The sequence below is a fragment of the Camelus ferus genome, chromosome 14 (assembly GCF_009834535.1).
Source record: "Camelus ferus isolate YT-003-E chromosome 14, BCGSAC_Cfer_1.0, whole genome shotgun sequence".
NCBI classification, from domain to species: Eukaryota; Metazoa; Chordata; class Mammalia; order Artiodactyla; family Camelidae; genus Camelus; species Camelus ferus.
The window spans coordinates 29,191,596-29,214,389 of record NC_045709.1 but is presented as its reverse complement, the minus strand read 5'-3'; the positions used below and the strand labels follow the sequence as shown (position 1 = coordinate 29,214,389).

The window sequence follows — 22,794 nt, the reverse complement described above, 5'->3', positions numbered from 1 at the left end:
GGGGCACCGTCATAAACTAATGATGCTGGTCTAAGGGCCTGACAGCCCTGGTCTGACTTCTTCCCCTGAAACTTCATGGCTGTGTGAACTGTACTAAACTACTCCCACTTTCCAAGTTTCTCTTTCCTCACAGCGCTAAAAATTCCTCTGTCACCTGTGTTCCCAGACTACAAAGTGACACAGAATGTGGCAGGCCACCACACTCGCCTCTAAGGGATCAGACACCCAGCCTGAGACTTCAGAATGTGAGGAGCAAACGTGTGCCTCTTAAGAACTGTGTAAGTAAGTTTTCGCAAAGTAATCTTTTCATGTCTGTCTAATGCCTCTTGGCTATTTCTTAAAGTGCTTTATTTTGCTTTAAATTTTGATCTTCCCGATAAATATTTAAAAGCTATTAAGAAGGAAACTCGTTCTCATGCTTGAACGAGGTCTCCAGCACTGTTCAATTATTTACAAGTCTAAGTAAACTTTAAAAAGAGCTATCAACACAGGAGCTAGAGATATTGGGATGCATCCTATAAACCAGTAGGGGTGGTTTTATTCTGAGCGATTCCTAAACAATCCTCCTGTGCCCGAGTCGCCGCCGTCATCCCCATTCGCTCCTGGTCTTATTCAGTCTCTCCCCACTGCTTTAAGAACCAGAGTCCTCTTACTCATTCACGGTTTTTTGGGGGGGGGGGGGGACAAGGAATGGTGCTCACAGGGCAATCCCTGTCTAGCCTTAAATGAGATAACCTGTCACTACTGCCCAGGTGATGCCACTCAGTGCGACCTGAGTCTCAGTCTCCAGCAGCCTGATCCTCCTGAACTCCGGGAGACACGGGATAAACATCCCCGTGGCCGTGACTCCCTCAGACCTGTGAGCCAGGAGTTTCTCGGCAGAAGGTCCCATTAAGCGGAAGCTGAGATTTTACTCCTCACAGTGTTAAGAACTTAAGCTTGGTTCATATTAAATTCAACAAGGAGCCTTACTGATACACTCTGGGAGAGAGCCTTCAATCCAGTCCAAAAAGGATTTTATGTTATGTTAAAAAAAAAAAAGTAGAAATGATGCTTCTAATCACCAGGCAGATGAAATGGTGTACCTCCCCAGCCAGCTTCAGGGACAGGGCAGCTCTGACATGTAAATCTTTTTTTCTCTAGAAGAATATTTATACTACATCGGAACGCTGCTGAAATGATCAATAAAAAGTACAGCATCTACTTTGGGTGACAGGGCACAGAGAAAAAGCCCTGGCAAGGCTGGGAGGTGGTGAGTGGGCGATGACTGTCCCTGTGGAAGCCTCCTCCCAGGCTGTCCCTTCCGGGTCTCACGGAGGATCCGCTAACAAGCTTGGGCAATGCCACCAGCAAAAAGAGGCATAAATGCTTGTTTCTTGGTAAAGGAAGCCCAAGGACAAAAGAACTTTTATAACACTTTGAGAAGACAAAAAAGAGGGAAGAGCTTATAATTAAGTTATGCAGCATTACTGAAACTTGCAAAGCCTCTGGAGTTTCATTTTGTGGATGGTTTTCAGATAAATGACACGTTCTAAGCCCCTCTCCCCCGCCCGCTAGCTTGCAGGAGAGCAGGGGTCTGCCTCGCAGCTCCCCCGCCCCGCCCCCCGCGCCCCACAGGGACCCTCAGGTGTGTGTATTTGGTGCCGGGCGTGGAAGCCAGCACTCTGCAGACACTACCCTGTTGAAATGCACATCGTGCGGAGAAAGCGGGTACTGGCATCACCACCACTTTATAGAAGCAGAGGCCGAGGAGAGACTGGTCAAGCCATTTGTCGAAGGGCCTTCCAGAACCAGCTCTGCCTGACTCCAGACTCCCAACTGCCACGTGCCTCTGTCGCTCTAAGTGGCGCCTCCATAAATCCTCCAAACACCCAGGACTCTGATGATAATTCTGTTGCAAAGCCAGCAGTTGTGGGTGGAAAGGAAAGATGTGTCTGAATGCTTGGATTCAGCAATGACCTGCAAGGTCTCAGGCATAAATCCCCACCCCAAAGTCCGAGGACACAAGTGACAGGCTGATGTGCCATCTCTGAACCTGATGACACTTAGTGATGGAGATGTAGCTTCTGCCACATTTATCGTGTAAATAATTTGTCACCTAAAGCATATAGTCACGTTGCAGAGGCCTCCCATTCTTAGAAGTCTGCATGTAAGGGGACGCTTGAAGCCTCCCTTGACTCTCTTGCTCGGGAAAGGGCTCACGGTGCGTCCAGCACGTTTGCGTGCCACCTGCCACACCTACTCCCCAGAAACAAGCAAGTCAAAAACCTAAAAGAAAAAGCCAAACAAACAAAAAAAGGAAAATAAACACTCAACAGAAATCACGGGATGGAATCTGCTGTTCTTCTGTTTTCATTCTTTAAGAACAGTGTTTCCCTATATTTGTGTGCAAGCATTTTAATTGATTTTATTTCTGCTCAGAAGCAGAGTTTATGCCGAAGAAATAGCAAAGCTGACTGCAGAGCTTTCCAATTTCACATCCTCTGATAATTTTTTTTTTAAGTGCTTTGGAGAATGAAATCAGTGAGGGGCCTATGAAATGATGACTCACTTGAACTCATTCAGTGTTTCTCAAGGAAGACTTTCCCAGGCAAGGAGAGTGAGGGGTGGCTTTAGGAAGGACCACTGTGAACACAGCAGGGTACAGCTACAGAACAACGTTCAATCAAACAGTCATTAGAAATGATGACTTGGGGGGAAGCAGTAATAGCCCAGAGGTAGAGCGCGTGCTTAGCATGCACAAGGTCCTGGGTTCTGTCCCCAGTGCCCCCACAGAGAAAAAGGAAGAAAGAAGTAATGACTTTTAGACTATTCCACAAGTCCACATCTTGGCTATGAATCTGAGGTAAAATAACGTAAAAGCCACACACAGCTAAGTCGGGAAGTGCCCAGGGCATGACGTCCTGTCCAACGGCTGGGCCCAGGCCATTGTTCGCTTATAAAGTATCAACACAATGGCGTCCATTTTCATCTGTCGCTGACTCACATAATTTTGGTCGTGTGATGAAAACTTCTTTGTAGGTATTTTGCAAGGTTTGATGTGAGGCTAGATGACCTTCGCTGGGGCGGACACTGCAAAGGGCCTCCATCCTCACCCCAACTGCTGACTCATTCAGTTCCCAGTTAGACTTCTGAAAAGGAACTGGAAACCAAGCACCAGAAAGCATCTCCAGGAAAGGGTTTTGACACAAATATGATGAAGGCTGAGAACACAGTTAGGAAAGCTTTCCTTACACCAACTGGAGTATTTTTCCAAGCCAGAGCCTCCCTGGACAATGGGCAACTTTAGAACAGATAGTTATTTTATAAACTTAAAAAAAATTAAAGACATAAAAATAACTGTAGGGTATATAACATATTTACTGTGTTTTTAAGGCAATTAAGAATCTGAATGTAATGAGAAACACACCAAATGGTCAGAACACCCCCCACCTCTGGATCATTTAAGATTAGGAGCTTTTATTATGCAAATGAAACCCAAGGCTAATTACTGAACCGAGTCACTTGAAAAAGTCAACTCTAAACATTAAGGAAACCCACATATATCATCTTGCCACTTGTCAAAGCAAATCATCATCTACGAGAGAAACTAATGAGAACGGGCAGCGTTGTCAGGTCACTTCCTAGGGGAGTTCAGGGGACACTCAGCAGACTCAAAAATACACTCCCAGTGAAAAATCAGTATTCACTTCTAAACCTTACAAGTGTGATGCCTGTATTTTACACCTGGTAACACTACCGATCAAATCACGGTGGATCCCGTTCATTCGGCTGCAGAAGAGCCCCACTAACAAGAGACCCCCTCCTGGCTGAGTGTGTCCAACCACAGAGTGGTGTGGAACTGAAGACTTCCATCTCTAGCCAGAAGAGCAGCAACAAAAGCAGTGTCTAGAGAAGAAATGAAAATTCAGAGAAATAAAGTGATCTTCTTATTAACCTCAGGAAGCAGGACTAGAACCCGGGTCTCCGGCTCTCATCCCAGTGGCTCCTGAAATCGGTTCATCTAGGGAATCACCCAACACCAGCTCCTCCCTGGGTAACTTGGACTGTTCCCCTCGGGGGCTACTCCAAACTATCGCTTCTCTTTTTCCTTCCCGTGGGAAGAAACCAGCACATGACAAGGAGGCCGTGCATACTGATAACTCTCAGGTATGAAGAAGGTGCTTACTAACCAGACAAGAGGATTTGGAGTTAAACACATGTAATACATGCATGGTAGCAACTCAAAAATACCCATATTGTTAACTCTCTCCAAGGGAAGGGACAGTCCGAAATGTGACGCGCATGTGAATTCAGGTACTTTCCACGGTGCCACCTAGGGTAGTTACTGGTTTAAGTAGGGTGTGACCCTGTGTGCACGTGGGAGGGGTTGTTTGATGTGGAAAGTGGTGACTTTCAAAAATCTCTTCATTGTTCTGGAGCCCTGGGATTCCTGAAGAGGCAACGGAAAGTCAACATTAACTTTTAAACTTTTAGAAATTTGTGCTTCTCACCCTTCCTTTCCTCTCCAGGAAAAGCTGTCCATCAGCTGGCTTTGCCGTAGGGTGGGCGGGAAATTGGTGCCTGCATTTTTGCAACGTCTGAAGCGTCTTCCTGTGTCTGGGACACGGCAGGGCCCTTTCAGCTCTCTCCTGAGCCTTCCTGGGCTTCAGGCAGACCCCTCGGCCCTGGGCCCTTTCCCTGGCCTGTGACAATCAGTCAACCAGTGGCATTCAAACTAGAAACCCTCCACTCGACTTTTAAGAGTGCTTCATTCATCCCAGACCACCACATGCTCCTGCCTTTAAACCACAACTCCAGGAGGGTGTGAAAGGCCGGCGTAGCTCGCCACCTCCTGCCACGGCACCTGCTCCTGAACCCAACAGTGAGTTTTGAGGGGAGGATAAATGAGCGATGCCATTATTGTGTGGATTCAGACGATAATTATAAATTAAGTTGCCCTTCTAAATACAAACCTGTCGTGTGTGGATAGCAAGTCGTTATTAAATGCTCACTGCATTGAACACAGAGATGCTGACTAACCACGTGTTTACCTGCACTGCTTGCGTATGGTTTCAGACTAAACCTGCAACGTTTGCTGAAATCCAACTTGCGCCCAGTGGAAACTTAGGCTCGACAAAGCCATCTTTATGAAGTCATAAACTAAGGGAAGAGGAGAGACCCTGGGTCTGTTGGCTTATTTCCACGAAGAGCCAGGTGGAAGGCTGGGCTCCAGGCATTGTGCTACTGACAAACACTTAACACAGAGGAACCGCTAATGTCCAGGGTACCTGCTCTCCAGGGACCCCCATGTTCCTTGTCCCACCCTACCCAGGGGCATTGGCCTCTGTAATGAATTCAGCATTGGGTTCAGCGCCCTATAAATGGTGTGCTACACATTAGCACCCTGGTAAGCAGTCTTACTTTAAAAAGTCTTTCCTTTTTTTTGAATACACTGTTATGCTTCCAAAAGCTTAAGGTTTTCATTTATTTTACCTAATAACTATTTTACATTTTCAAAGATTCCTCTTATTTTGTATACATTCTCACCCACCTGCTTATCTCTTCCCTCAAAATGCTTTTATTTTCATTGTATGATGACTGTTCTCTGACATCTATAATTCACCACTTTCCCTTCTCCTTTGTTACTTATCTCGCTAAGCCACTCTCCACGTAGCAAGTTGGCTTAAAAATAGGCTTGCAATCTCTGTGGCATTTCAGATTCATGGCAAAGGACAGGAATGACACAGCTCTGACTATCTTTGTTTTAATTACTAATGAATGGAGGAAAAAACAGAAAATAGTATATTATTGAGTACTTGGTAAGTATTCAATGAATTATTGGTTGTGTACTCTCCAGAGCAGCGAGGAGGTGCAGAAAGCCAAAGTTTCAATCTGATCACCAGAGACAGCAGAGCACACCCAGCGGACAGTGGCTCAGCACCTCTGACGACCTGGAGCCCGTCGGGACCAGAGAGTGGAGACGCCAGTCCAAGAAACGGAGAAAAACTCTTCCATTGCTTCGGTGATGGCAATAACGATTTCAGTCACCCAGACTGCACTCTGACAAACCCTGGGCCTGGAACAGTCCTAGCTCCGTGCCAGCACGTGGCCTGCACCTAACAGGCACACGCACAGTCTGGTTTCACAGCCTCGGGTGTGGACACTAGCTCAGACATGACCTGAAGGATACATGGTATCTGTTCCTAAAACAACGTGTCAAATGATTACGTGGATAGAAGAGAAAGTAATTCATTGAACAAACTCAAATTTTCTCTTATTCTTCTAAATCTGGTTTTAATATGCCCACGGACAGCTGTGTCTGGCAGTAACCCTCAACCTTCCAACCTATGAGCTCCATGAGGACTGGGTACCATTTTACCATCTTGTCACTGTTGAATCCCTAGCACTTATGCACAGTTTCTGGCACAGAGTAAATACTAAATGAATGAGTGGATGGATGGATGGATGGATTAATGAGTGGAGAGAAAAGTCATCGCACAAGATTTACCTATCAAAATCTGACCAATGGTTCTTAAAAATGGTTTTGTCAGTAAAAATGCTGAGTATATTCATATACATCCACTTATTTCAATACTCCAAAAACTCTAGGAGGCTTCTTCTCTTTGCGTATTTATATTAACGAGTACTATTAGTACCGGGTCCCTCATTCAATTAAGGTTTCTTTAAAAAAAAAAAAAAAAGGACAATTTTCAGCAAAGATTCCCACCAAATTATTTGCCACAATAATAATTTTAAGGAAACAAAAGTTGATACAAACCTATTTAGCTTATTCTATGTCTATAAAATAAAGGAATAGAATTATACTTACATATAATGTAATAATCTCTGTTCTTCTGAAATTCTAGACCCCAGAGGTTAGGGCTGAATTCTTGGAACTTGATGGTGAATTTCACATCCTGGTCGGGTCTGGCACAGTTGAGGAGAGGGGTGTTTTCTTTTTTAATAGTACATCTGTCTGCTTGGTCTTTATCAACCATATAAACTTTATAATATTCATACTGGCCAACAGTTTTAGAGTCCACTTTGGGGCAAATAATATCCAATTTGTCTCCTATCTGTGGATACAGTACCAGTCCTTGTCCAGGTAGAAATCTAAAAGCGTAAAAAAAAAGCACCATTGAGTTGATAAAAATGAACAGTATTCATGATAATGACAGTACAGCCAGACAACATCAATAATTTCAACCTACAGTTTTATAGACCCACACTTTTATTTATCATAAGTAACTTAGTTCAGATCAGCATGGGGTGAAAGAATTTAGGAATTATGCTTTAGAGGAAAAAAAAAAAAAGCAAGAGAAGGAGAAAGAAACCACTCTCCTTCCTCCATCCAGTAGGATCAGTCAACTTGCTGACAGTTTACCACCCCCTCGGCTTGTAACACTTCAGTTCTCCTTTGTGTAACTTCACACAGTAACTTCTCCTTGGAGGGGAGTCTGCCTTCCCGCCTGTTTGTTATTTTTTAACCGTTGGCAGCCTGGGTTTACTGGGCATGCCACAGAAGGATGGCCTCAGCTCCGGGAACAGTGGATGCACTGATTCTTTGTTGTCCTGTTAGTTTCCATTTGCTGCTGATGCTAATTAACAGACAAGTTTCATCAAGAATGTTTCAAATTACTTATCATAATTAGTCAGTCACTGATCAAACAATGGGTTTTTTATTACACTGAACAAAAGAAGCGTCTTACAAACCCATAAAAGATAACCAGAAATAATTAGCTGAGGTATTGATTCAGCTGCAAGATGAAAAGTTCCTGACTCAGGAGAACAGCAACCACTGTCCTTGCCCCACAAACCTTTTCTTCCCCCTCCCTTGAGATGTATTTTCTCCAATTAATTCGTAGAAGCAAATCTTTACAACTAAAACTACGGATACACTACCCCCCTGATGCCTACAGCTTAATGCCTCCCTCCGCCCCTCTCTTTCTTCCGAGCCACGCTGCTGAAAGATCTTTCTTAATGGGGAGCTTCTCTGAGGAACTGAAACAAGAGCTTCCTAATGAACATCCTTCTACAAGTGCTAACACTAAAAACACACTTAGAAATCGCATCTCGTTCTTTCCTCCGAAGCAGCCAAGCCTGCAGGCTCATTAAAATATTAAAGCCCGAGAACAAAGCATCACGTCAGAACCCTTCCAATCCAACCTTCTGTTTAACCAAGGGACGCCCACCGGCCACGACGATTAATGGATGATAATTCACTGAGAGAGAAAAAACAGGACGGTGAGGCACCCCCAATTTCAAATCGATACTGAGGGAACAGATGATGACTTATGCTAATGAATGGTATGAATTTTCTGAACAGTGCATGAGGTTGGTTATGAAATATCACAAAACACAACAGAAACTACGTTACAGGTTTATATCAAAACCCAGTACTTTTTAGGGCAGGAAAAAAATGCACGTTGCAGACAGTGGCTCGTCACTCTTCCCTGGAAACATGGTCTTTCAAAATCCCAGAGGGAGGGTGGTCCCCCTTTCTTTCCTCTTTTTTGTTTTTTTAACTGAGCTTGCTAAAAAGCAAGGACATATGACATTTATTTTTAAAAAAAAGGGGAGGGTGGAGAAAAGGAGTAAGTGGAAGAGAATCACCTAACCAAATACTGTGAAGCAGAATTCAAAATAAGTATTTTTTATTACTATGACAAATTTCATACAGTCATGTGTGCACCCTCGTAGAACTCTCTGGAACTGTTGGTCAATGTAGCTCGCCACTGAGCAAGAACATCTCTGTGGCCTTCTTGGCCGTTTCTACAGTCTTCTGGGGAAGTGCTTTGAAAGCCCAGCTCCAGCGGACTGGAGGACGCCCAGGGCTGTCCCCGACGTCCCGAGGCCCAGTGTAGTCTCTCAAGTCCATGCTCTCTGTGGATGAAACACCGCTCCGGCTTCCGGTGGACAGACTGAAGGACTCAGTCCGAGTATTTGTGGATGAGGCCCTTCAGTCTTTACCCCTGTGCCCCACGGTAATTTTGATGTGGTTGAGAAGTGGGGGAAGAAGCCTGACAGTGATTGGGTACCACATCGCTCACCTTCCTGACACATCCTTTTTCTCATCTCTTACTCCTCCATCTTCTTAAGAAATCTTCATTGCATCCCAGAACCAGAGACCAACTCCTGGCCGGGGTTCCCCACTCCACTCCAAACATTTTCTATTCTAAACCTGCTCCTTTAGTAGCTGGCACAGAGTGACTGCCCCGCATTAGCCACTGTTAAAAGGATTCCTAAATCACAACTGAAGTCTGCAGCCAGGCACTGGTACCTGCCTCCTCTCAGCTCTGATCTTCACCCTGAGCGACTCTGACCACGGACCACCTTCCCCGAGGGTCTGCTCAGGCTTCAGACATCCGGACCCTCAGCAGACAGATGGACTCATCTTCCTGTTCATCCGTTCAATTCCTTTAAGAAAATACATCAGACCTCCCCCCACCCGCAAGCTGCAGATCATCTCTGCACATCTCAGAACTCTCCCACATCACACCTACGTCTCAAATCTGGCTCACCCAGCTCCTTCTTCATTCAAAATGCTACCAAGATCCTGTTTCCTTCATGAAGATTGTTCTTTCCTGCTTCACCAAGACTCCCTGTGGATTTCCTCCCTGCCCAAGTAAGAGCCTCCTCGTGACTCCCTCTTCACTCACCAAATCCAAGTTCTAGTTTTTACTGGTGCTGATGGGGTGAAGTTAAGACCATTGGGCACATGGGCTGGTTTGGCTAGAAGGCTCTCCGTGGTTCAGACCATATTTTCTGAAGGTACAAACCACATAAAAAGCTTTACTGGTCAGTGATGTGGGAGCCATGTATGGGGAGAGAGCAACCCAAGGGATGTCTTATCAGAATGAAAGGGAAGGGGAGGAATCGCTAATTTCAACAAGCATGTTTGATATGCCCTTAAAGAGTAAATTCTGACAAAACCCACTATTCCTAATGTTTCCAAAAGCATCAGTTCACTTTTCAGAATACACTGTGGCGAAGAGTAGGGCAAGGATTTGATCCTTTACTCTGAAAAATGGTTTTAAGAGTTCCTAAACAAACAAACACACACTACTGCTTCTTTATTTAAATCCATACAAAAGGACCCAAGACTTGAGTGCTTTAGAGGTTTACTTTTTAAGCATACATGGCACACAGCTACACAGCTACACTAGCACAGTGGCCTCTTTAACTGATGAGATTGCGGTTTCTCTGGAGACAAAGGCTGAGGCTGAGCTGAGAGCCCAAATCACAGGTTTCTTGCGGACGTTACAACTAAGTGCGTCGAGCCCAGAAGTCCCTTTGCCTCTCAGGAGACTTCACAGTTGTTTTTTTTAAATTGAGCTATAGTTGATTTACAATATAATATTAGTTTCAGGTGTACAACATAGTGATGCAAAAGTTTTACAGTTCTACTCCATTTATAGTTACTATAAAATTCTGGCTGTATTCCCTGTGCTGGACAATACACACTCGCAGCGTATTTATTTCCTACACGGTGGTTTGTACCTCTTAATCCCCTGTCCCTATCTGGCCCCTCCCCCTCCCCTCTCCCCACCGGGAACCAGTTGTTTGTTCTCTACATCTGTGAGCCTGTTTTTTCCTTGTCATATTCACTAGTTTGTTTATTTTTCAGATTCCACATATAAGCGATAACATACAGTATTTGTCTTTCTCTTGACTTATTTCACAAAGCCTCATGGCCTCCAGGCCCGTCCACGTGCCTTCGCAGTTTCTAAGGCAACATGGGAGCAAAGAGAGTAATTACCGTGAGCGTAACAACTAAGGCAGCCGCGTTCGTGCCAGACGCTCTGAGTGACAGACGAGCAGAGGACCCTGATTGCCAGAGCTACGGTCTAGCTTCCTGCGGGCAGGCGGGTCCCATGCGTGGCTGATTCAACACCGAGTGCCCAAGGGCTGGCATCTGGTAGGTGCTCAATGAATAATGTGTTCTTTGGAAAAAACATGGAAGGACAAATGGCAGCTGAGACACACACATAAATTTAAGTCAAATTAAGTGCCACAAACTAATTTGCAGATCAGAGGCATGGAGGGAATTCTGAAGACAGGATGACCCGGAGTGGGGACAGGGGTGTGCTGAGAGCGGAGTGGCCCATCCCCAGCACCACGGCGCTTCCAGACAGCATGGAGCGGTGCGGATGGAGTTTTGGACCCGTTCTCTCTGGATTTATGAGTGTCACCGGTTTTCTGCCATCCCTAGTTAAAATGCAAGGCCATGTACCACCTCCAGAAGCTCTAACACCAGAAGCACCACTGCTTTCAAGCACTTACTCTTTGCTAAGCACTGATCAAAGCACCTTCCACCACACGGTCTTGTTCTGTCACCGCAAACGAACGTAACACACAAAACAGATGAAGACGCGCTGTGCCAAACCCAAGTTGCGACAGGAAAAGCCCCTTTCCCTGCACACTTCCCAGTTCTCACTGCATCACATTACAGCATAAATCTGGTTTGGGGAAATGCATCTCTTCCTAAATTGAGCTCTTCAGAGATAAGCCATGAAGTTGAGGCAAATCAAGAGAAAGAAAGTCAATGCACACACAGGCTTGAGAGCATCATAAGGGTGGCCATCTGGTACGCCTGCGGTGCCCTAGGAGGCCAGGAACCACAGGGTGAGGGAGAGACTGACCACACATGGGCTTGTGTTTTAAATGTGGTATTACAGATGGACTCTAGACAATTTATGAGAATCGTAGAATGTATGTGAAAAGAAAACGGGATGAATTTCTTAGCAATATCATTTTTGAATGGAAAACAGTATGTCCGAGAGGTTAAAATCAAATCAGTGACCACGAAGTTCAATTTCTGAAGCCAGGTCACTTTTACATGGATTCTGTTACCTCACGATTGCTCACAGATCTTTACAAGTCAGACCACACAGCACATCTATGCCTTGCAAGTTCGGTAACAGTCAATAATGTATGTGTCCTATTGTTGACTTCGGAATTTATTTATTTTTTTTAAGAATAATTATGGTGGTGACAACTAGCTAATTTTAAATGACTACCCTGACTCTGCACAGTGAATATCAAATGCAGATTTCTTTTTTGGGTGATGAGACAACGTCCACTTTGCAGCCAAAGACACACAGAGGAAAATCCCCATGTTTGTAATTCACACCACAGAGGGAAGGCTGTGTTTGTTAAACTATATCCAAAAAGAAAGTGGTTAGAGCTCTTATTTACTAACATCTGCTGGTTTTTATTTCAAAACAGAACACAAAGAAGACTCACAGTGTCTCCTGTTCTGTGTAGGAGAGAGGACTCAGAGGGCCAGATCCCCTCCGGGCCAGGGACTCAGAGTCAGAGTCAGTCACCCCTCTGCCCTCCGGCAGGGGGGGAGCCACACCCTCCTCCCCGTCAGGAGAGCTCGGGGTCAGGACTGCTTCCTGGGCATTGGCGCTGTGGCTTACATCTCTCACGGGAGGGCTTCCTCGGGGTGCCCACAGGAGCCGCGTGTGCTGGGCAGAAAGAGGCAACTCCCATGGTTTTTCCCAATGAATCATCCCCAAGCAAGACAATAAGATGTGGTGACGCTGGGTCAGATACAGAGACAATATAATGTGGAGTGAAATGGAACCTCTGAGTAGGGCTTCCAAAGGTTCCCTGCCTGAAATGAAAGGATACTAGAACTTGTTTTTTATATTCTGATTACCTATCAAACTTAACCCAAATTCTTAAAAGTTATTCACCAGACCGGACTCTGACACTTCCATGGGGAGTACTTCAAGTCACTCTAACAACCGAAATTAAGCATTAATATGTGATAATCTAAATTAGATCTCTAATACTCTCAATTAGATAGTTCAACTTCATACTCATTACTGGAGAAGATTTTAAAATAATGCAGCCATGGTGGGAGGGGATAGCTCAGTGGTAGAGCACATGCTTAGCATGCACAAGGTCAGGGGCTCAATCCCCAGCACCTTCATTAAAAAAGTGATAATGAGTGAATAAAAAAATAAGCCTAATTACCTCTCCTCCCCACCCCCCCCACCAAATAACACAGCCATCATGTGAAACAATATTCTTCAGAGTTTTAATCCACACTAGGAACCCATGTTTGTTAAAAAACTAGCAGAATGCATTTAAAGCATGAACCTGCCACTCAAGAGTTCAGGGGCATGACACACAGTGTTCTCTGACAGACCAGAACATCACACATTGTGATCTCAAGTCTGGACCCCTCTGGTGGCCAGGACTGCCTTCCCAGGTCTCACAGGTCAGTCCGCGGGAGGCAATGGCTGTTGGCTGACTTGTGAGCCTGGCCCGATTGAGCAGCGAGGTCCCCGGGAAGCCAGGAGCTGAGATGCTCAGGGCAGGCTGTGTAGTGACACCAGAGTTGCACCCCCAACCCCCTAAAGATGCCCCAGTTTCCCTGCTTCTCTTCTCTGCTCCTCCCACTCCTGGACAAAACACATGCCCCTCAGGACAAACATGCACTCACTTCTCACACTTTGCTTCAAGGTTGCCAGAAATACGTAGGTTAACCTGGAAAAACAGCCAAATCACTATGGCCTCTCGATGCTGCTACAGTCTGTGAAAGCAGACAGGAAATAGAAGCCCCAGGTCCCCCCAGAGGTAAATGGTGGACGAGCACGCCAAACTACCATCCAGACCAGGGCAAATCTTGCATGTTGTAGCTGAATGCAAGAATATCAAGCTGACACCGAATGAAAGAGACCAGAATAAAAGGAGATAGGCAGGAGTGACCAGTTTCTGGGTCCAAATACCTGGATCATGCAAACCCCCTCCAGACAGATGTGACCACAGTGCTTCTCACTGAAAAAGTGTCAGCTCAGATCCAGAGCTGTGTCTGTGTACAGTTATGCACATACAAGTTAAGTATCTATTTAAATAGCTAGTATTTCCTACATACTTAGGGCAGGTGTCATCCACCTGAGAAATGGGACCGTGTTACTCATGTAACAGGACTGATGCAAACTCTGTCGACGCACAAACTGGGGGGACAGAGACCTACAGATGATCTCCCTCTATTTTTGGAGCAAACTGCCAAGCAAAAGATTCCATGTTTGAATGAGCAGACTTGACTTTTCCATGGAAAACTGATTTTATTTTTCCTTTCATTTCAATATTACATCAGGAGTGTATATGGTAACTGTAAGTAAATGGCTACTTTCAGTTGAAGACATCCACACCCACACAGTGTGCGGGGTGTCACTCTGCTTGTTTTGCCGACGTTACAGAGAACATACACACAGATGGTCCAACGTGGGGCCTTTCCTGAGACTGCTCTGGGCTACTGGATGGTGGACTTGGGGTGATTTTTAGCTTTCTGTGTTTTTCAGCATTTTCTGCAATAAACATAAAATGCTTCTGTGATCAGACTGGAAAATTACGTTTCAAGGGGCGGTTTCAGAGACAAACTGTGTCATATTCTTGAGCCACTGTTCCTGACTCTGATTTAAAACAATATACTTAAGGCCTGTAGACTTTTAAACTTCTTGGTGATGCATTTCCTTAGAACGCCAACTAAGTAAAATCATTATTCTCTGAATTGTGGCTTATTTAACACATCAATTCTCGAGTCCACAAAAGCTGTAATAAAGTACCACAAGTTTATTCAAATAAATGAAAAATATGGGATACAGTTTATGCTTAATCACTAAACTGCACAGATCTGGGAGCTGGTTAACATTCCAGGGACTCTGAATCCCAGCTCTGGGAACGAGTTTTCCCTAGCAGTTTGCACCCCAAAAATCGCACCATAGGGTAGGTTTGCTGGTTAGCCAGGGTTCTGAAGTCCACTTTGAGTTTAGCATGTTTTGGGGAATGTGCACTTTTCCCATAAAATGCTTTTATTTTTAATTAAATGTCAAAGGCTGAAGGAAGAAGAACAGTTTGTAAGTAGGTTCAGCTGAAATTCTGAGTGAGGACAAGCCGGCTGCAGCTTTGCTGTAAGTGGCTCATCTCCCCAGGCCCCTCCCGACAAAGATGCTCACTGCAAGTGATGCGTCCCAACCCCTGACCTGTAACCTCCCCACGCACTCGGGGCCTTCCAGATCTATGTGGAGCAAAAACAGCTTTTACACCGAAGCCCAGGATTCCTTTCCGAAATGCTCTGTGCACTTGGGAATATGAATCCCCCAGAAAAATGACTTGAATTCGTGAGTGTGTGAATTTGCTGGCCCGTTCCATAAACAGGCAGGAGGGTCAGCCTGGCCTTACTTCTGTCTAACGCTGGGCTGCTGCTGTGGCTTAACGAGATCATCTCCACGAGCCCCCACCGAAGACTCTGTGATCACGAATCAAAGCGGGGCCCAGGGAAGACTCAGGCAATATCTACCATGAGAAAGACTTGGGGGAAAATTTTCCCTATTTTGTGGATAGCACTTTACTGCCCCCTTTTGCACTTTAACATGAGAACAAGTTTCTGCACAAACTTCCTCTGAAACCAGAGAGAGAGTGGGGTGCAGCTATAGGGTGTCAGGCTTACATGGAAGTAGGTTACCAGATACCACGCTTGGACTAACAAATAATTACTTTAAAACTTCAAGCCAGGACATCGCTATCGTCTCGGTGGCTTTAAACCTCCAAGAAATAAGGTAGTAATTGGAGGCTTTAATTGACATTTTCTGCTTTGATGCTGGCGTGTAAGGGCGCTGGAACGGCTGCCCGTTTTCGCAGGGGCCCTTTCTTTCACACTTTCCTAAAGCAAAGATCATCTGCAACATGAAACTGATTTACTCAAAGCAAAGAAAAGAGGCCTAAAAAGTAGGCTGTACAATATGGGGCCATGAAAGTGTTCTCAATCTGAGAGCTAAGGCAGGGGGCGGGGTGCACTTCAAACTTCGCAGCCAGGACAAGCGAGATCTTTTCCAGGAGAGGAAAGATGAGCCGCACACGAATTCAAAAGCAGCCTGAGCCTCTAGGCGCACTGAATCCAGTTTAGCAACTCTTCCAGCGGAGGCGGCCTCTGCAGACACTTCAAAAAAGTGTAAGCTGCCGTCTAAAGGCACGTTTTCCCTACAGGATCCCCACCTGCAGTGGCAGAGCTCAGGTGCCCCATTCTCAGCCCACCAACCTCACCCTGCTGCTGTGTAATGTACACTTTTTACTTAAACTGAATCCATTTCCCTCTGTCATCCTACAATTACTGTACAAGTCAGAATCATATTAAATTTCACAGCCTACCAGGCTGCACAACTGAACGAAAGCTGACTCCTTTTGATGTTAATCTTGTTTTTTATTTGTGAGGTAATGCCCAGAACGCTGGTGGCTAGAGTAAATTGTACTTCTGAATGCTCAAAGGTAAGATTCTCGTGGTTTAAATTTTCTTTCAGGCAAAGAACACAAGTATTTACTTAATTTTTATCCATCCCATAACTTTCACCGTTTACAAAACCCTCCAGTTCGCAGAAGGACAGCCTATGATGAGCTGAGGCTGAAAAAGGTATCTTCCCCTCGAAAGTCAGCCTTTAAGTGTGTGACGCACAGGTATCATTTTATTTTTGCATGTTCAGGAGACGAGCTCATCTCTGGCACGGAATTAACACAAATCAACCACCAACCTCACAACAAAAACACAGAGGTCTTTATTTATGGAACTGATCTAAACACCACCCCCCACCAAAAAGTTTCGAAAAACAAACAAAAAAATCATGCCATGAATTCTGTAGCTAGCTGAGGCAAAAGTGGGAGGTGGGGGACTGGAAAAGGAAGGCTGGGAGGCTGTGATGTGCGGTGAGTGGGAAATGGCTGGGAGGTGAATCACCAGGGACAACCTCTGTCCTGCCACCCGACCACGCTGGCTCCGCTCTGGAAGCAGGGATTTCATACCCTTCAGAGGCAAGAGACGGTGTCAGCCTCTTTCCTAACTGTTTGCACCTGCATGGTCTTGTTCCCAACCACGCTCTTTGCCAGTATCTACAAAGGACGGTGGAACTCTCATTATGAAAAGTGGCTTTCCTACAGGAGACTCGAAGGGCATCTCTAGCGGGTTCTCTGCTGTTTCAGACATCAGCGTGGACATCCATGTGCTCACCTCCCCAAGTGGGGCCATCACTGGGAGGAAAAGCACATAGACATCAGACAGAAACGGGCTGGCATTTTCAGAACCGGAAGAAATGGAATGAAGATCTTAGCACAGCATTGCCAGCTGGAGCTTGGGTGCACCTCTCCCATCCACCCTCCTCATCCCTTTCATTGCCGTCCGTATTTTTTTTTTTAAACTTCAAAGAATTTTGCCTCTTGAGAGAGACAACTCCCCCATGATTTATGGGTGAATGAAACCAGTCCCCTGTGGTGGGGAAAACAGCACTGAGAGGAAGTGAATATATCCAGGGGATGTGACCCTGCTCTCCAGGCTGGGACCCCGGGCCCCCCACCCCAGTGCCTTGCTCATAGGCGTCTGTCATCACAGAAGGAGCATGTCCACAAGTAAGGTTCAAAAAGAGAAGAGAGTCTCCTTGCCAGGCAAGCATCATGTCTGCCAGCACAACTGACAAGGCTGTGTGCAGTCACTTCACAGCCACCTGTGTGGCCACCTTCTGGGCCTTGCTTGGTCTTGGCTCCACAGAGGTCAGGGCCCGCTGTGGATGGGTGACGTGAGACATTCCCCCTCTCCCGCTGGGCCACAGCCCAGGGGACAGGGGAAGAAGAGAGAGGAGAAACGAAGCCACACAACCCCCAGGAAGCCATCCCAACAGCCAGGTCTGTGCCGTGAACACTGAAAAGGAGGAGAGCTGGATGGGGGGACTGCCCTCTACCCAGACCACCCCCAGACTGTGTCAGATCGCCCCCAAAGTGTGAGAGGCACGCCGTTGTAACTCTGCGGACAACATCTTTCCTGCTCGGTCACCACAAGCAGCCTGGATTAGCTTGAGCCAAAAACAGACACACAAAATCACACACCCTCAGTTACTGGCAAAGGCGGCTACTAGGCTAAAAGAGGGGAGCTGGACAGGAGAGAAGAGGGTGTCCTGAGCCCGGAGCTCAGAAAGGAGTAAGGATCTGGCCCTGCAGCTCAGTGGGCCCCGAGCCCCAGGGACGTGCAACCAGAGGCTCACCCGGGAGTCAGAGCACCCCAGGCCCACCGGCACTCCCCACCCGGCTTCCTGAAACAAACTGCTCCGAACTCGCGGAACATCAAAAGCCAGATGGGCTCGACTGAATGAATCCACAGGCAAGAGGCCAGAAGCCCAGTTTGCTGCCGAAACAGGCCTGGACTTGATTTGAGTCTTCTCAGCTCTGACAAGCTGGAGGCTGGCACAGGTCCCAAAATCCAAAATAAAATGGCATTTAATTGTGACGAGGCTCTAAAAGAGATGTCACACTACCTCCTTCGCCTGACGCGCGCTCAGCATCGGACCAAACGTAACTCCTCAAAAACCTGACCTTTCTTCTCCCAGCAAAGAAACGAATCAAATGTTTAAATTTTTAAAAGGCAAATGTTAATAGTCAATGGAATAATACTCAGTAAAGGCATTAATATTGTACACTTTCATAACTGCCTAGTTTCCTTTGTAAAGAACCTTGTTATCAAAGATTCAAAAGCTCCACTTAGAATTGCAGGCCTGTCACGGGAAAGACCATAAATCACAACAGAACAGGGGAGAGTTAGGCCCAGAACTTTCTTTTCAGCTGCCTCGAATGTACTGCTTGGAGCAAACGCCTGCTTACCTTAGTCACGTGATTTCTAGCCACTCCAGGTAACAGCCTAAGAAAAAGAGGCGGAAAACGAAGAGGAGGCATCCTGAACAGAATACTCAGGTTCAAATGCAGGCTGCACCACTTCTCAGCCACGTGACTTTGGGCAAGTTAATTAACCTGTCTGTGCCTTGGTTTCCCCCTCGGTACCATGGGGAAGCATGAGAGCACCTCTCTCAGGCAGTTATTGTGAAGGTTGATGAGTCAGTATTTGTGTAGCAGTTACAGCAGCGACTGGCCGCAGTAAGTGCCACGTGCAGCAGTTGTTAAATAAAGCAAACTGTCCCTCAGGTGAGCAGGCTTCTAAGTAGCCTGTAACATTAATGCAAAAGTGCCACCTTGCTGTCCCTGCAGGTTGCCATTGTGTATTCATTCAACAAGCCCATCTCTTACTCTGCCCTGTACCTCGAGTGGGTTCAGCCCAGGGGAAGGTGAATGAATTCAGGGTTATAAACGTGACAACGAAGCATCAGGGGCAAGAAGCAGAAGAGGAGCACGTACCTGGATAGGGGAAGGGAAATGAAAAGGTGCCTCACGTAGCGAGAGTGAGGAGAAGTCTGGCAGCTAAACAAGGCACAACGTAACATCAAGGACTGTCAAAGGCACAAGTGCCATGTTATCACCTTTCTTAACGTTTTATTTTTCTTTATCCTGCATTTGTATGTAGAAGACAAACTGAACCAGAGCCAGGCACACGGTGGATACTCATTTAATGTTTATCAACAGCAGCTGACACTTACTGGTTCATCGTGCCAAGTACAGAGCTCAAGTCTCTGCCTGCTGACCACAGCCGTATCACCCTTTCACTTGGTCCTGGGAGACTACTGTCCCCACTTTAGGTTTGGGAGAATGGAGAGAAGTGAAGGATATGCTCGCAAAGTTACAGAGCTGAAAAATGACTAGCCAGGAGCGGACCCGCACAGCCAGATTCCCGAGCATGTACTCTTAACTGAACAGCACCTGCCCGGCTGTCTCTGCTAAGCTGAACTGCCTGGCCTTCCCATGATCAGCACAGACACTCTTAGAACCAGCAGACGGTGCTAACTCTCATAAGAACAAGGGGGCTGGAGTCACGGGGCTAGCTCTCCCCACGGGGTCTGTCTGTTTCACTTGTGGGGTCTGTCTTTGAGCTCTGCCCAGACGCATCAAACAGCGTAGGTTGTTACAGACGGCCGCTTCACAGGCGCTCGCTGCCCTCAGCTGAAATGTATTCCTTTGACTTGCTCAGTGTTTTTCCTCTCAGAGATCTCCCATGACCTGGCCTGTGGTCTCTCCTGACTCAGCTTCCCCTCCGCTGGGGAGGAACGCCATCCCTTCCCGCACACACGTCCCATGCACCACCGCACAGAACGCGTTGGCTTCCTGCAGGAACCCCTCCCTAATTGCTTTAGGGTTTAAGTCCCTTGAGGGCAGAGATTGCTCTTTGCACTCTCAGAGCCTCACATAACAGGCCTCACAGGCAGCAAACGCTTGTTGAACAGATCGATGAACTGTCTGCCGCCAATGATCAACAAAGCAGGAATGGAGGCTGCCAGCAGGGAGGTAAGGCCTTCTCCAGAGATTCAAGGCAGCCTTTAAGAGGATGATGACCTAATCTTGAGCTGTTTTCTAAAAAGAAAAAAAAGCAGATTTAGGGCAACAGTTCTCAAGGTGTGGTCTCAGCCCCCTCAGCTGAGAGCTTGTTAGAAATGTGAATTTCAAGGCCCACCCAGACCTTAGGAATCTGGAACTCTGGGGACGGGCCAGCAATCCTGTTTTAACAAGCCCTTCAGGTGATTCTGATGCCCTGAACTCCTAGAACCGCTGGGCTGGAGGTGTATCTCCAGTAGCAGGTGATCTGTTAACACAGCAGGGGCGGGCGGCCATAAACTGACATCTGGGTTCTGTCTCCTCTTTCAGCTAATACTTACTGGATGTCAATGCTAGCAGGCAGCGATTGATGGCATGAACGAATTCTGGTCCCTGTCTTTTAGGGATGGGCAGGGTGGCGAAGGGGATTAAGATGTGCCTATAAATCATGGCTGTGCCGCGAATAACGTCCTCCCTTTGCCCTGGGTATTTAACTGAAGTGCTGTGGGATTACAGAGAAAGGGGTTAAAGAAATTATGTTTGATCCACACCATGGGGAGAGCGAGCACTCGTTCAGGGGGAGTTGTGAACTTGAAGGACAGTCCGTTTTCCCACAGACAAAGAGGGATTCGGGGCTCAGCGAGCTTGTTTTTATCTAAAATGTACCCTCAAATAGAGTTCTGGTAGCCAAGTGAAAACGGACATTTTCTAACTTCTGCGGGTAGATCCATTCTGAGCTGGCCTGGAACGTCAATGGCCAGGCCCCACTCACTCATCAGGCAGTTACCATTCAGGACAAATGCTTTCAGGCCGCAGGGAGTCAGCTTAACGGGCGGGAAGAGCAAGAACTGAGATTCAGTAGCATTTCATCAGGGGGTGGCCCCACGCTGGGCCTCCTGGTCCTCAGCTGGGATGGGAGAGGCTGGCGAGATGCCGGAGGGTGGCATTTTGGACAGCGGCTCTGCAGGCCAGAGGTCCTGGTGTGCACAGGGGTGTGTGGGTAGCACTCCTCATTATTCGGGGGGGGGGTGCTATGGGAGTCATCAGGACCTGAAAAGCAGGGAGTCATGCCTCAGGGGCAACAGAGGCTTAACTAGCAAGTACTGGTAGAAGGATCCAAGGGCTGTAATTAAAACTGGGTGCAACCAAACTTAAACTGAGAAAATGAACTGGACTGTTGAACCGTTTCAGAAAGGAAACATGAAGACACTGAAGTTTTCAGAGCTGGGTTCATTCATCGCATTCTGAATGTCTGCCCACCACTGAGAAGTTAGAACCTTCACCTACCCATGTTCTGGAGGATGGAAATAGCAAACTATTAACACTTCACTGCTGCCAATTTTCCCTTCATATGTTGTTTGGAGAATTACAAAGGGCAGAAACAACTTGTTTTTCTTTAACGGCGCTTTCTCCTACTATGTTTTTTTATTTGAAATCAGCATGTATGCCCTCGCCAGCCACAAAAGACTGTGGACTAGAATTACATATTTGATATTTATCCATGAAAAGGAAAATAAAGAGCCTCTGCAGATTCTCTGCAGGAGCAAGAGAAATGGGGGCACATGGCACTCAGTGTGCGTGGAAAACATTTCATAACTGATCACCTACTCCTTTCCCTGGGTGGCCGGATCCAACCATCCTTATCTGAATACTGTGCACTCTTCTCTAAGGTAGGATGCAAAGCCGAAAGTGTGGGACGCCGGTCGGTAAACGAGTGGCAGGACTTTTCAGCATCACTTCTTTAATCACTTTAACCCTGTTCCTAATAGAAAGCTGGAGGCCAGGGCAATTCAGCGTCTCCTTTTGTTGTTTGCCTGCCATAAATATGCACCAGTCTGCATTTGAAAGGCTGAAGGAGGCCGCAAGCTTGCTGGACATTTATCATGCTCTGTTCCCTGTTAACAAGCAAATACTTTAGCTGAATGGGCCATTAGCAGTCATTGTCAAATGGAGAATGCAAGGTGCTTGGATGTGACCAGCTTGTGAATGGGGGGGGGGGTCCCCTCTCTTTGATGAATCTGGACCAGTGCACTGGATCTTTTGATATGATTTTTGAATTAAATTAGGAAGGGAGGTCAGGGAGCAGGGCACTGGGTATGGCAGATCTCTGAGCGATCATTTTTGAACGTCCTTAAATGGTGAAAGCCACACAGTCATGACCAGAAAAACAGGCAACAAATGCAGTAAATAAATCTATAGCCCTGAAGAGTCAAGTCAGCGCTCTGAGAATTAGGAACAAAATCAACACAGTGGGTCTGAGAACGACTGTTTAGGATCCAGGGAGGGTCTGCAGACACAGACTGTCAGTCTAGGAAGGCCCCAGGTTGCTGTTAAGAGACCGGCACTGAATCCCCTTCATCCTCTCCAGAGAGACAGACACTTGGGGTGTTTGCAGCCTTCAGTGCTGTCAACATCTGAAGAGTTCAGACTGTCCTGCACAAATGCTGAGACTCTTCTATAGCGCCAGGTAGGAGGCAATACAGCAAATCTCTCCCTTCTGGCTTGACCCAGTGGGCGGATGCCACTCCGCATGTAGCCCAGTCCCTGCCTCAATGGCCCAAC

The 22,794-nt window shown here is 46.6% G+C and overlaps 1 protein-coding gene and 1 long non-coding RNA gene across 2 annotated transcripts in view; both read right to left on the bottom strand.

The window, feature by feature from the left end:
- The window catches only part of EFNB2 (ephrin B2), a 44,336-nt gene that overhangs the window by 14,733 nt on the left and 6,809 nt on the right, over positions 1-22,794 (bottom strand). Inside the window, exon 2 of the mRNA XM_032496681.1 lies at positions 6,812-7,095. Coding sequence (XP_032352572.1) covers positions 6,812-7,095 — 284 coding nt within the window. The remainder of the gene's footprint in view (positions 1-6,811; positions 7,096-22,794) is intronic.
- Positions 14,626-22,654, bottom strand: LOC116668640. Its single transcript, XR_004325871.1, has 3 exons — positions 22,645-22,654; positions 22,209-22,211; positions 14,626-19,849 (listed from the first exon to the last, which is right to left on the bottom strand). It is a non-coding gene; the product is annotated as an uncharacterized LOC116668640 (long non-coding RNA).